Consider the following 14,212-nt stretch of genomic DNA (forward strand, 5'->3'; position numbering starts at 1 on the left):
TCTGTATCCAGTCAGGGGAAAGGATGACGCGCTCGGCCTTAAGGTCTGCCCTCCCGATCGGCGTGCCGACGGCTCCGGCGGACTTGGTACCGCGCGAGGGAGGGCTTCCACCCGCTGCTTATTTGGCAGCCCCCTCCCCGAGCGCCATCGAGCCCGGCGAGGTCTCGGTCGGGAGCCCCCCCCCCCCGTGGAGCTCGCCCTAGCCTTTTGTGAGACTTGCTTGGTTGGCTGGCTGACGCTTCAGTGTCTTTTTATGAAGGTAATTAAGACTGCGGCGGCTGAAACAAGTTTCAAGGAGTGTTAGGGCCACACTGTGAAGAAGGACATTCATGATACCAAAAGTCCTTGGGGATAAAGTCGTTTTTTTTTGGTATTTTATTTAACTTTTTGAAATAATTGTCTGACCCTATTACTATCTATGCTGATGACATATAATGACAGGCAGAACAATTAAATCTTTTAAATATATGATCTATATTATAAATATATTTGAATATATTTAAATACATCTATTAAATATGATTTGTATTGTGGTGAAATTATTCTAATAGGCTACAAGGTTGGGAACCACTGCAGTATCAATTACCTGCTTGGTTGTTGGGTTTCCCTCTTCCTTTGGGTGTGGAGGGCAACAACAGGTCCAGGCCCTGGTTGGGTGTTGGCGGCGTGGAGGTTTTGTGGTTCTTGTCCAGCAGGGGCTTGACATCCTCTTGGAGGATGCCGCCGCCAGCGCCCGGCAGGGGGGAGCCTTCCTTCTTCTCGGTGAGCAGGTTCCCCGCCGCCCTGGCCGCCACCTCTTTGAGCAAGGCGGCCGACGAGGTCATGGACACGAGCGACAGGAAGGACGTCGCAGAGTTCTGCTGGTCGGCGGGCGCAGCGGGCGCCGACGAACCGTGGCTCCTCTCGCTGACTTTCTTGGAAAGCGCGGCCAAAGTGGAGCTCGCCGACTGCGGGCTGAACGGAGAGTTAAAGGCATCGAAACGCACCACGTCGTCGCCCCGGGCGCCGGCCCCTCCGAGGGGCGGCACGACGGACGAAGCGTTGGTGGAGGAGGTGGTGGTGGCGGCCGACACGGCGTTCTTGTCTTGAAGCACCGCGTTAGCCGCCGCTTTTAGCTTCTGGATGGCGGAGTCCGGGGAGAGGCTGGACCCGCTGGGCGTGGAGCGGCCGGTGGGTGGCCACTTGTCGGCGACTCCGGCCCATACAAAGCTACCGCCGTTGCTCTGGGAGTTGAAGTGGTCCAGCGGCTCTTGTTTAACGTTGGAGAGCGAGGGCGCCAACGAGGCCGGCGAGGCGGAGCCGCTGTTGTTGTTGGCCAGCTTGCGAGCGAGCGCGCTGAGCTGTTGAGCGTGGTGTGAAGATGGGGAGAGGGTTAGGGGCGACGCAAGCCCTATGGGCGGGGACTCGCTTCCCCGGGACGCCCGCCCCAGGAGGTCCCCCGCGTCCAACTTCAGCGACCCGGCCTCCAGGAGGCGACGCAGGTTGCTGCTGAGGGGCTTCCCGAGGGCGCGGGACGCCGCCTCGCCGTACAGCGATGACACCACTGACGAGACGGTGTCCTGCGGCGAGAAGGCGCCGCCGGCCAGTCCCAGGAGTTCCAAGGAGGCGCGGTGGACCGGCGTGGGGCAGCCCGTCGGACTCTCGTGGTTGGCGTCCGGGGACGATCCCCTCGGCAGGAAGAGCTCGTCCTGGGTGTCGCCGTAGGACGATGACTCCGAGCGCGTGTCGGACGCATTCCCGAACCAGCCTTCGTCCTCCGCAGCGCCGCCGTCAGGCCCTCCTTCGTCATTGCTGTCCAAATCTACAGGTGGAGAAACGAAGATTAGACATACACCCTTATCCTCGCTGCTGTTTTGGTTAGCAACATGAGTGATGAATAAATTCACAGGCTTTCGTCCGTGAACTGAGGTGATCACGGTTATGGGGAGAGTCGGTGAAAAGAATTGGGCCAATGAAAATGACCGCCATTACCTTGCTTAAAATGAGCAACCATTTTGAACATTAACGACACAATTACCACCATATGTCAAAATCAAACGGCCATTTCTCATTCCATTTTTTTTGGACATAACCTGTTTTAACCATGTTTTAAGTAATTCTGAGTTCCCTGACATTATTATTTTTTTTTAAATTCTTCCCACTCTTGGTCTCAAGGAGTAACGACGTTACCATGACAACCCAATCCATCTGGGAGGCTAGACAGCAAAGATTAGGGTAATGGAGGTTATGGAACCCCATTAATATTCATGAGCCTGCAAGATACCAACAGGGAGCCAATAAGGATAGGGTTAAGTTCACCCGGGGTCATTAATATACACTTTGTGTATCAATATTCATAAGCAAAATATTACAGCCTGCCAGACAAGGGCGAACAAAGAGGAGTGAGCATTCCTGATACATATTAACAAAACAGTTTCCCGCCTTTGTATGTTACTGGACGCCCGAATTAAAAAAAAAAAAAAAATTCGATCCAACCGATTGAGAAAAAGCAATTGTTAAAACATGTCTTCACCTTTCACAGGCCCAGCGGCCGCTCTGTGTTTACAGGCTAAAGCAAAACAGTTGCCAGGAAACGCAGCGGCGGGGATCATTAGAGTTGGCTCGTGATTGGGCCCGGAACGATGCGCTGCGGTCGTCAAAAGGTGAGCACAGTCGCCGGCTCGCCTCAAAGGGCCCTTCGAAAACTGCACGTTCCGTTTTGTGACACTCGGTCCAACTTCCACAATTCCCAATCGGTAATCACGCAAAAATCCCAATCAAAGTCACACAAGGGTGGGACAATACTCAAAGCTAACTGGCTAGCTTAGCAAATCACAATTTCACAATACGGTCTTTTTTGGTTACTCTGCAATTCCCACTTCCCAGGATGTCAACAGAAAAGCTGCATCTAAAGGTTACTTTGCAACCCGAGTCGGGTTGACCAGCACTGAGAGAAAGTCGCAGAGAAAAGAGTCAGTGTGAGTCATGCGGGGCAGGACTCGACCCATTTCTACGTGACATGCGGAAAAGCGGCAAGGGCTGCTAATGGCTGTAATGTGGTTAGCGGCAAATCACTAGATTGCTGACCTGAGGTGTCTCGAGCTTTTGGGGGGGGGGGGGGGGGGGGGGTTGCGTCGCAGCTCTGGCGCCAATCCGGCTTTTTGCGGCAACCCTTTGTGCCCCCCCCCCCTCACAATTCAGTCTCATGAACAATAAACCAAACAGGCCAGAGTACCTGGCCAAAAACCGCGAGCCTGACTTGCTAGCAATTACTCGTCCGCGCTAGGCCAGTACATACATTAAAGTGAAAATCACGACACGGACAAGGTTTTCATTTGGCACGAGCTCATCCCTGAGAGCACAGCGCACGCGGCCGGAGAGATGATTTAAAGCGGATCGCACATTCGCGACAGCTAGAACTGCTTAGCCTGCGGTCCGGCGAATGGTCCCGCTGCTGACAGAGTGGCGGCGACACGGGTTGCGGCAGCTAGCATCTGCCACAGAAAAGGTTGTGGAGGGGGAGAGAGAGAGAGAGAGAGGGAGAGGGGGGTGTTTAGCGTTTGGTCGAGAAAAACGGCCTGGTCCGGGTGCGTTATCGCTCAGGATTCAGCAGCAGCAAGGCGGCCAGGAACGTTCTCGCCCGGGTCGCACGGCCGTTAGAACTGGCACATTGTAGACAAAGTGGGGAGCCTTATGGAGTCAAAGTGCAAACGCCGGCTGCGCAAATAGCGACTCGGTAATATGGGAGACGTAGCGCGGGCCGCAGAGTGCCGTGTTTGCTGTATTAACCTTTCACGAGCCAAGCAGCGGGGAGTCAAAGCCTGGAAATTCAGCTAAAAGGGCCCGCTTGCCGTATCACACTCTATTTGTGGATTTGGCAGCATCATTTCCATGATTTGAGGTCAGCGGGGTGGCATCAATCAAGGTCATGTCCACAAAAACATGTGTAGCCTTTTTTTTTTTACTATTTCTGCTCGGTATAAATTGTACAAGCTGGCAATTTCCCGCCTTTGGAGGCGCTGCATTTGGGGACCGCTAAAAGAGCAAGTGGAGGGGGAATTCCACAGAGGTGTGAAGTTTAACGCCAATCACTCAATTCTTTGGCCATGTTGAGTTGAAAGCAAGTGTAGCGCACAAATTTCGTGTACAATGCAGTTGCCGGAATAGAAAGCGCCCGCGATTCCGCCGGAACGCCCAACGAGGTCGCCAAAAGCTAGACCAAAACTAAACTTGCCCCGGAACAAAAATGAAGGTGCGCCACTTTATACGCTGAGCAAAAAATCAGAGTCCGTTATGTTAGCTCATAACAGTGAAAGTTAAAGTCAGGAGAGAAGAGGGGGGGGGAGCAAAGACTGGACTAAAAGGTAGGTCGGGTGGGGGAGTCACCCGCCATATGACTTGTGTTAGGCTGCGCACACACACACACACACACACACACACACACACACACACACACACACACACACACACACACACACACACACACACACACACACACACACACACACACACACACACACACACACATAGATACAAAGCCATTCTGTCACTTAGCCAGGCATGAAAATTGGCCTCACTGACCTCGGGCCCTGAAGAGCGCAGAGGGAGGAGACGGCAAGGCGAAAGGGACGGATGGGAGGATGAGAAAGGGGAGGGCAGGAAAGAAGAGGAGGCCATTAGCCGATTAACGGGGGGGAGAGGGGTGCGCATCAATACAGCGGCTATGTCAAAAGGAGAGAGACGTGTCCGAGAGTGAATACAGTGCGGAGGAGGTCGAGGAGGAGGGCGGCGAATGCTGACGTCAGAAGATAAGCTAACGTGCCGTTCGGCAAGCTATTCCCCATCGGCGGCCATTTCGAGAACTACAACTCGTCGAGCAAACAATAATTCATTTTTAATCAGACTTCGAACCTAAATGGGGGGAAAAACTGGCAGTATGCGTGATTAGCACCTGTTGCTAACCAAAACAGCAGCACCACCCAAAGCATTCATCTCCACAGTCACCCGGTGGAATGAAGATGATCAGAAACGATGTAATTCACCTTTAAATTGAAGTGTTTTTTTGTGGAATCTGTTTTTCAGCCTCGGGAATCAACTCTCGCAAAGAACTTGACGCACGGCAGGTTAACACTTAACGCCGGCGGTGAGTCACACTTACGCCACTGACGAATATGCCACCCATGCTGTTACTTAGATACTTCTTCTTTTTTTAGCCTGGCACCATTATACAGGACAAGTGACAATATTTGTCAAAATGAATGTCGCTCTGCATAAATAAGAGGATGAATTGCATCGGGGCAACAATGTAAATTAGGCTCTGACCCGCTTTAACAGCTATTTTCATTTAAATGTCTGCCTGGATGCACAAAATGGAGGCATTGTGCAATTTACTATTACTGTTGGCGACGCAGTGTGCATATAAACAGCCTGGATTCATATTAACAACTTTAAATTTATTTATAGACATCACCACATGTCTAACACTTGCTCTAGTGGCAAAAAGATGTGCAGGTTTTCAATTTCAATCATAAGCACCCCAGATTTTATGATAACGCGCATTCGCCCCATTGAACACATTCATGTCATTATTATTAATTATAATCCTTGTTTGTTACACCTACACCTTCAAATCACAATAAAGTCGGCGAATCCCATTTTACGCATCAGACCTCGATGGAAATGACGTGTAAGATTATGACACCAGACGGACATTCCACTTGACACTGTCAAGTTGGTGCACCCCCCGGGGGAAGTCACGTGTGATTATTATACCAGATCTTGGACTCTCAAGTTGCACCCCCAGTTTTAGAAGTCATGCGTACCCTTCCATACACTGACAGAGTTGGCGCACCTTTAAGTCCCAATTGCACCCCGGGGAAATAAAGCATCTGAGTTGCTAATTACTTTACCGGATGAATTTTGACGGGTGCTTGTACCCCTTCAGTTTTGGAGGCCTTGCCCTAACTGGATAATTTAACACCATGACTTGATCTATTGTATATTTGGTCAAATTTTCAAACGCCGCCTCCTCCTCTCCATCATTTCAGGGCCTGTTGACTCAACGACACATCTAAGGCTATACGAGTGAGTGTACGCTGTGTTTTTCCTCTCCTCGTAACGGGAGATGCCAAAAAATGTAGGAGAAAAATAAACGGCTGGGGGTAAAGTGCACTTGGTCTGCAATGAGGAATTTTGGAGGTCTGGCTGTTTTTTGGGGGGCTTTTTTTTAGGGGGGGGGGTTCTCTGTTCTCTTATTCCCTTCCAAGAACACTTCTCCTTCCTGTTTCACCTCTGGCGCAACGCCCGACGTCGCCACAGACCGCAGAGGCCAAGGCCAAAAATACACAGATGGTAATTTGCGCTACATTTCAATACAAGTCAAGAACCCGATTGGACTGTTCTATATGGACCCAACGCTTACTGTATTTGCTATCATTTCAAACGGCAAGTTTCAAGTTATCTTAAAGCCATGTTTTTATGTCCAATTGAGCTTGCCCATTTTAAAATGCAACCTACAAGAAGGGACGTAGCACTCCCAGTTGGTTTCTGCGGGAAACGGTGACATTAAAAAGAGCCAGAGAGCGAAGGATTCCTCGGCGAAGCCGTTCGGACGCACCGTGTGCCAATTAATAGAATTACCTTCCTCCTCGGGAGGACCGTTAGTCATTTGGCGAGACTCGGCGGCCGCCGGCGGAGCGTCTCTCTTACCATATTGTCCGGCGAGCGCTAATAAGGCAGTCCTGACCGCCGGGCGCGCTCATTAGCATAGCCCGCAGCCGTAGCAACCCCTGCCAGGGCCCAGCCGGACACTTAATTACCGCCACAGCTCCTTCTTCACGACATCCATACTCGCTGCCTTCCTTCCTGCGTTCTCACCCTCTTGCCCTGACCTTCTTAACCCACAAGCAAGAAAGAAGCCACTTCGGGGAAGATGTGTGCTGAAGCATTTTTTCGATGTGAGGGCTTTAGTTAAGTATCTGCTGGTGGCCAAGGGTGAGGAACCTAGGGGTCGTGGGCCGTAATGAGGTCCGCCTTGAAATTGCTTTGTTGCTAGCATCGTTTTAGATTAGCATTGCGAGTCCACAGATGGTGGATTTACTTGAAGGTAAAAAGCTTGTTTGTTACAAATTTGATCAGGTTTCGACACCATGTCATAACTACGTAAGAGAATACGAAAAAAATTGTACAGTTCGTATCCATCTCCAACTGAAACACGGATGGGCAGCAATAAGCGCAAAATGTCCCCTTTTTTTTTTTGCCACGATGGCGATTTACAAACAATACATGGACGCCTCACATACTCCCACCTTCCACCCTCCTACTCGCTCTCACTTCTCTAGCACGCACACACACATTGGGACACAAACACACACACACAAGCGCACAATCACCTCTGTGAGCTGCTTCGGCATGCCAGAAAACTACACAGCAGGGTGATGGCCTGTTCTTTTCACACTTTTCTTGCCCAAAAGAATCGCAGGCTGTCTTTTGGAGATTGCCACTTTGACACTTTCCCGTGTCTGCTGCGAATGAATTAAAACGCATTTTCATCAGCGACGGCAACAGACGGGTCTTTTTTCGGAGTCGTCGCGAGATACGATGTGCCAGTTGTGTGCCCTGTCAAGGTAAGTGTTAAAAAAAAAAAAAATCATTTGGACTTGAAACGAACAAGCTCTTGTTTTTATCCGCCGTCTCCGCATGAACGCACTCCCAACGCTTGTCTCTCAGCATCCCCCGCAATCAGCAGAGGAGCCAAGAGGATGAGCGAGGAGGGAAAAGCGGGCCGGCTATTGGTTTGACATCCGTTTGGCCGGGGCGCCGCTCAAGGACGACGAGAACACTAATCAGGATTTGTCCCGGTCCCTGCTCCTACTAGCACTCCGTAGCCTAAAAAGGCAAGCGAGAAAAAAATAAATAAGAGAAGCTAACGGCTAATTTACATGCAGGTCCAGGGAGGATGAGGCAAGTGGGTGGAGGTGTTATTCTGTTTTCAATCTCTATGTGAAACCAGGACAGCGGATGGGAATGCGAGACATTGTTACGTCCGCAACCCGCCTCGCTTTTCCAACATGGAGACGCACGGGCGACGTTGCGCTTGTTTACTCGGCTCCGCATCAGCTCGGCGTAAGCAGGTTACGACCTCAGGCTGCCGCATTCAAAGGCATCCTTCACTCGCCCGAGCGGTGGCATAATGATCGCTATGACAACCGTCACTTAGAGCCGCGGGTAGGTGGAGGAGAGGCGTCAGCTTCTTGTCTCGGCGATGATGATCTCATTTCTGCCTGTCGGATACGACAAGGTCAAAGCGCTCAAGGTGTCGATGCCCGTCACGTGCTCGGGACGCAACGGCGTTAGCAAACATTTACGCCGTTCTGGTAATCGGGTGGGAAGACGGAATGTGGTGGGCGGGAACTTTATCACGGCACTGGAAGATTTCCCAAACTTTTCAAGTCACCTCCCTAATCAAAAATGGCGCATCCCCTATCAACCCATTCCAAAAACACGCCGTCGCCGAATCTCTGCTTGGCTCTCAGAGGTGACGCCGCGTCAACGATAGTAACTTCTCTGGATTTTTGCCGGCGGCCAAACACTTTTGTCTTTTTATCCAGCATATGTATTTATAGAGGTGATATAGTGTTTCGCCAGAGAGCTACTAACGCAAGTCGATAAAATAAAATAAAATAAAAACTCCATGCCTGCTCTATGCACTGTCCCCGTTTAACTGCATCAAACGGGCAGATGTTAGCAGGCCTGGTTAAAAGACATTAGCCCCATGGCTTCCTCTTGACTGCAATGTGAAAACACACTAAGAGGAAAGAGCGAGAAGAGGGTGGCGGCGGCAGCGGCGGCGGCGTAGCCTGGCTAGTGCATTAAAGGCTAAATAGAGGCAGGCCGTGCACGAGATGCCTTCTGCACTCGTCTACCCACACAGGAAGTGAGGTCACAGCACAGTGCCGCGCCAAGCGGAATGCGTTCGTTTGGCAAGAGCGGAGAGGGGGGGTGGGCAAAGATCATCGTGTTGGCCTACAGCCATTTAGAGGAGCCTGCAAATATACGGAATAATATACATATGCTGATTAGCACTGCTTAAGACTTAGATTTTCTGCCACTTTAGTAAGCTGCTCTTGATTAAGTGCACAACCTTGGTTGCAAGTCACAAAATAACGTGGCGTAGTTGGTGTGGCATCACACACAAAAAAAAGCTCAGGGGGAAAAAAAAAACGGAGTTTGTCATTTTTTTCCTCATTGCCACTTAACTAGGTTAGGATCTGATTGGTGATATTGATTGCTGGTTTGCAACGATTTAAGCCACAAACTTTCCAGTTCCACGCGCCGCTTAGGCAATGCGGATATTCCGCATTGGCGAAATGGCTCCTCTCAGATGATATAAGCATATTTTTTTTTCTTCTCCCCCTTACAAAGTCATTTAGCGGCTTTCTAGGAGCGAAACGTGAGCACCGGGCGATAAATCAGCACACTGTTTAGAGCGGGCGTCTGGCACAGAACACCACCACCACCACCTCCTCTACTTCCTCCCCCTCCTCCTCTCATGCTCTCCATCCCTCATGCCTGTTAAAGGCTTGTCCTGCAGGGCCTGGATGCACTTGTGTGGTACAACAACAACAGAGAAACCGCCCAAAGCTCTTAGCGGCTCTTCCTCTCCACTTTGCCGCCCCCCCCCCCCCCCTCAATCTATCTATTGCGCACTCCCTCCGCCACCAGCAGCATGCTCCATCGCTCTGTCTTTCCCAGCTGCACCGGCGAGCTGTTCCGTGTGTAACGCTGCCAGCTGAAAGTCTCGCTACTCCTGCGAGATTGCCGCTACTGGCCAAAACGGAGAGCTGTGGATCTACGTGTTGCCATTTGTCAACATAGGACGGCCGTCATTGGCGGTTGTGTCCGAATGTACGCACTATTCCCTATATCGCGCACTATTAAGGGGTTACGCCATTTAGCAAGGGTGTCCGAACGTCGGACCTGTCCAAATACTCCCTACTGAGCAGAAGCTTGCTAATGGACGGCAACTACACTAGGACAAAACAGGTAGGTGACCTAAAAATAGGTAAGAGTTTGTAAAGTTGATCAAATGGTAAAAATAATACCATATAATGTGATATTAGAACTGCAACCATTTTGAAAGTGTGAATATTTAGACAGGGCCTCCAGGGAGCATAAATGTAGGGCACTCAAAATGACCCACAATGCACTTAGAAAAAAGTAGTGACCATCGATGTTGGCCCGCAAATGAATAGGTTAGATAAGTGAGGTGAATAATTTTTCCAAGCCATAAATGCTCGGTACAATTGCCATTAAAAATGAATATCTTCATTTGAACATATAAATATTGCCCAACAGGGTACAATAAAAGTTGGACGGCAACAAGATCGACAAAAGTGAAAAAATATGACATAGTTGAGAGCGTGAAGTGCACTTTCAAGTTCAGGAACAAAAAGCGGCCGACTTGTCTTGGTGCACTGTCATTTGTCTCGAGCTGCAAATAAGGTTAACATTTATGTGTCGCCATCGATCCAAACATAGGGGCCTTGCTACTTTGGTGAAACCGGGCCCATTAAACCTTACCCTGCTAACTGTTAATCCTCAGCAGCCTCAGTGATTTCAGGTACTATCAAACCAAACACACACACGCGCAGTAGCCGCCTGTGACAGCGCGTGGTGAATTCATTTCCCAGTTCAAGCTTGTGTATCATTATTCGCTTGAGCTCCGATCGACCGACACAGCCAGAGACCCCGATGACCATCTATCTGAGGAAGGGGGAAGGTGGGGGGAGTGATAGTGAGGGGGAAAGGGGGATTCTGGCCAGAAATTCCCCCTTAAATTTTATGCCAAGGGTGAAATGGAAACCTGCTCTCGTTTTCCTTTTCTCTTAATCCAACGTTTTCAACTCCGGGCCGCAGCAAGGTCATCATCATCATAGCGAGTGGAAGGCAGCCAGAGAGCCGCCCGCCGTGCCGCTGAGGTGGATAGCGAGAGCTAAGCAGAATTGGGGAGAATTCGACCCAACAACCGAGTGAAACACGACGAGCCCTTCGAAAAAGTCACCGAAGCTCCACCGTAGGTACTTCCTGCCAGACCGCCTTGGCGCGGACTCAAGACCGGTCCACTTTCCGACCGTGTGACTCGCACACGACACACTTCCGCGACGTCCTTTGAGATTCAAGACGATGAAAACAAATGATGACCCTCGTGGATGATTTATTGAAAACTAAGCATCAAAAGCGTCCGGGAAACTTTTCATTCCAGGAATGACCGGAACCAAGAACGGCAGATGTGATCGTGTGAAACTTACAGCTCCTAATTGTCACCATGCCTTATAAGGCCACAGTCTACTGCGAGGCAGTGCCCTTCCCACTTGCGCTTGGTGACAAACAATACTCGGTGGCGGCGTCCTTGTTTGATGCGTCCCTCGCCGAATTTACAGACGGCCGAGTAATAACGAAGTAAAAACGACACAGATAAAAAGAGCCCCGCAAGGTCACGGAAGAAGAGGAAGAGTGCTTTTCACGGAGGCAACAAAGGTCATGTTTACTTGTCAAGAGTGACGGCGCCATACTGTACCGTGACCTCCATAGCTGGCTTATGGACTCGCCGCGAACACACACACACACGTCTGCATGCTCATCTTTCCAGGCGGTGTGCACACACAGACACACACTTGGGTGAAAAATCTCACACAAGTTGTCTGATACAAAGAAACTGAGGAAACTTCCTTCAACTTCCATTTTCTTTGTAATAACAAATAAAGTTCTGGTTGATGTTTGTTTGTGGAATATAGTTTAAAAGAGCAAAATCCACTTGTTTTTAATCCATCACAGAGGGCGGCCATTTTGCCACTTGCTGTCGACCGATAATGACGTCACAGTTGAGTTTTCACAACCAATCACGGCTCGCCAGTTTTCTGAAGATGAGCCGTGATTGGTTGTGACCTATGACCCGGCAACTGTGATGTCATTTTCAGTCGACAGCAAGTGGCAAAATGGCAGCCACTTGAGCAGGTACTTCCACAAACGTAATAATAATCAGAACGTGTTACAAAATATTATGAAGAAGTTTTGAGGGATATCTTCCCCTTTCATAAAACAAATGACCCAAACTGAATTTGCATTCGCTCCTCCCACAACATGCAAACTCAAAACTGTGTTCCTGGTTAGCTTATCAGCTTCTACATCTGTTTGCTTGCGCAAACCTTGAGTAAATTCGGCCCTAAGTCAACAACAACAATGTAAAACAAAGACGGGGTGGGGAAATAAATAGACATAAGGGCAAACATCTGTATGACAGCAGTTTTGCACAATCATCCTGCGCATACTCCACAAGCAGCCCCTCACTCTGCACCCTAGAAGGTGACAACGAGTCTGACAAGGACAACCTCTCGTTGTCTGCCGCACGTGTGAAATGACAACACGGCTTCTTCCTTTCGCATTGTCCGCCATTCATGTGTGAAAACAGACTTTACGTGACGAGAACACGGCAGGAGTCGCAAACAGAAGGACTCAAATTCACCCTAGCAGTCACAGAAGGTCCAAATTAAAGTCCTTCCACCCACCTTCTCTGAATTAATCCGGGTTTGGGGCCCGGCAGCGGCTGGGAATCAAACCCACGTCGTGTACCACAACACTACCAGAGCACAAAACGGAGAACGCTAATTTGTGCTGGGGTGGCCGCCACATTTAGAAGCCAGCGAGTGCACAATGCAGGAGGACGGGAGGGAAGAACTGAAGGTGGGGGAAAAAAAAAAAAAAAAAAAAGTCAATTGAGGCGCCAATATTTCACATACTCCCCTCATCCTGTAAACCTACCACAAAATAATAATGAACAAGACAATGACAAGTATTATGACTAGAAAAGAAGCCATGCTAACTGCTAAACTATTGCAAAACAATCGCCAGAATAAGAGATGGGCAAAAAGCCATTCATTAAAAAAAAGGGGTCTAATTAATTCATTCTTTATTTTTACAAAGCCTACAAATTCTCATTGAAATTAAAATAGATTAAATAACACAGGTGAATTGGCTGAACAGAAGCGTGACGCAATTTTGCACCGCCGCGTGTAATTGGTTATCTGAGAAAGACGCATCACTTCATTTTTTTGGGTGGTGATTCAACCCACGCTGTCCGCAAGTATGTTGCCAGCCGATGCCAAACAACGATATGAAACAAATGTTCTGTACAATAGCAGCGTCCGGGTTTGCCGGATCCTTACTCGATTACGACACATGTATCGGCAACTTTTATCCAACCAGCGGCATTCAGACTAATCTTTAAGATTTTGCTGTGAAAGATTTGAAAAACTAATTTTGGAATTCCATCGAAATGCAACTTAAATATTCCAACACCGAACCTCACAACCGTGAGACATACATAGTAACCACCAGAACACTACGCAATCCTTTTTGTTTTTCTTTTCAAACTTAGTGCATATTACCTTACAGGTTCTGGGTTAGAATCCCCGGCACAGTGTGAGTCTCTTCAAACTTCCTTTACCCAAAAGTCGTCCGAAACCCAAAACAAACCAGCGATACACTTCACATGTAACATAACACACACAGTGCAGCATCATAACAAAACACAACAATACAAAGAACCGAAAAAGACTCTCCCAGTCATTGCTCCACCATGAACCCAAAGCGACCCGGTGTGCGACCGCAGCCTCCCCTTTCCTCCCTGCCTGTGCCGATCCAAACATATGATGGTGGGTCAAATTTGAAGAGACAAAGTAGGGAGCTCGCTAAAAGAAGAAAAGGGGTGTGGGGAAGGGTGGGGGGATGGTGTTATTATTAAAAAGAGGGCTACTGCGGCACGACATTGGCATTTGTGTCGCTTCCCCCCTCGTCTAACCGCGTTATTGATCCGAGTCTGTCTGCAATGAATGCCTGCGAAGGGGAAGAAGAAGAGGAGGAGGAAGATGAAGAGGAGGGGGGGGGGGGCATGAACTTCAGGTGACCGATCATGGCCACTCTTGACAGGCGAGAAACTAGAAAATGGTGGGTGGGGGGGAAATCTTTTCATACTTATTTTAAGGAATAAAGTGGAGGTGCTAGCTAATGCTAACCGGGCTTCGGTGTGGGGGGAGCACGTCGAGCCAGACTCGGGCTCGTCTGATCCAGTTGACCCCTTCGTTTTATTGCGGCCACACTCCCCGAGTCCTCCCGGAGAAGCCACCTAAGCAGGCGGACATGTTAGCAAAAACACCGCGGTGGCGTTCTCCCTCTC

At 49.5% G+C, this 14,212-nt stretch overlaps 1 protein-coding gene across 3 annotated transcripts in view; it reads right to left on the minus strand.

Moving 5' to 3' along the window:
• Positions 1–14,212, minus strand: part of znf827 (zinc finger protein 827) — a 38,399-nt gene that overhangs the window by 23,406 nt on the left and 781 nt on the right. For all 3 annotated transcript variants that reach the window (XR_015065989.1, XM_085911183.1, XM_085911182.1), the window contains exon 2: positions 587–1,801. Coding sequence is in view for 2 of the 3 variants with exons in the window: in XM_085911183.1 (XP_085767309.1) it covers positions 587–1,801 (1,215 nt within the window). In the remaining variant the exon portion in view is untranslated. The remainder of the gene's footprint in view (positions 1–586; positions 1,802–14,212) is intronic.

This window comes from Syngnathus leptorhynchus, chromosome 5, assembly GCF_054491065.1.
Source record: "Syngnathus leptorhynchus isolate UIUO chromosome 5, UIUO_Slep, whole genome shotgun sequence".
Classification (NCBI taxonomy): domain Eukaryota; kingdom Metazoa; phylum Chordata; class Actinopteri; order Syngnathiformes; family Syngnathidae; genus Syngnathus; species Syngnathus leptorhynchus.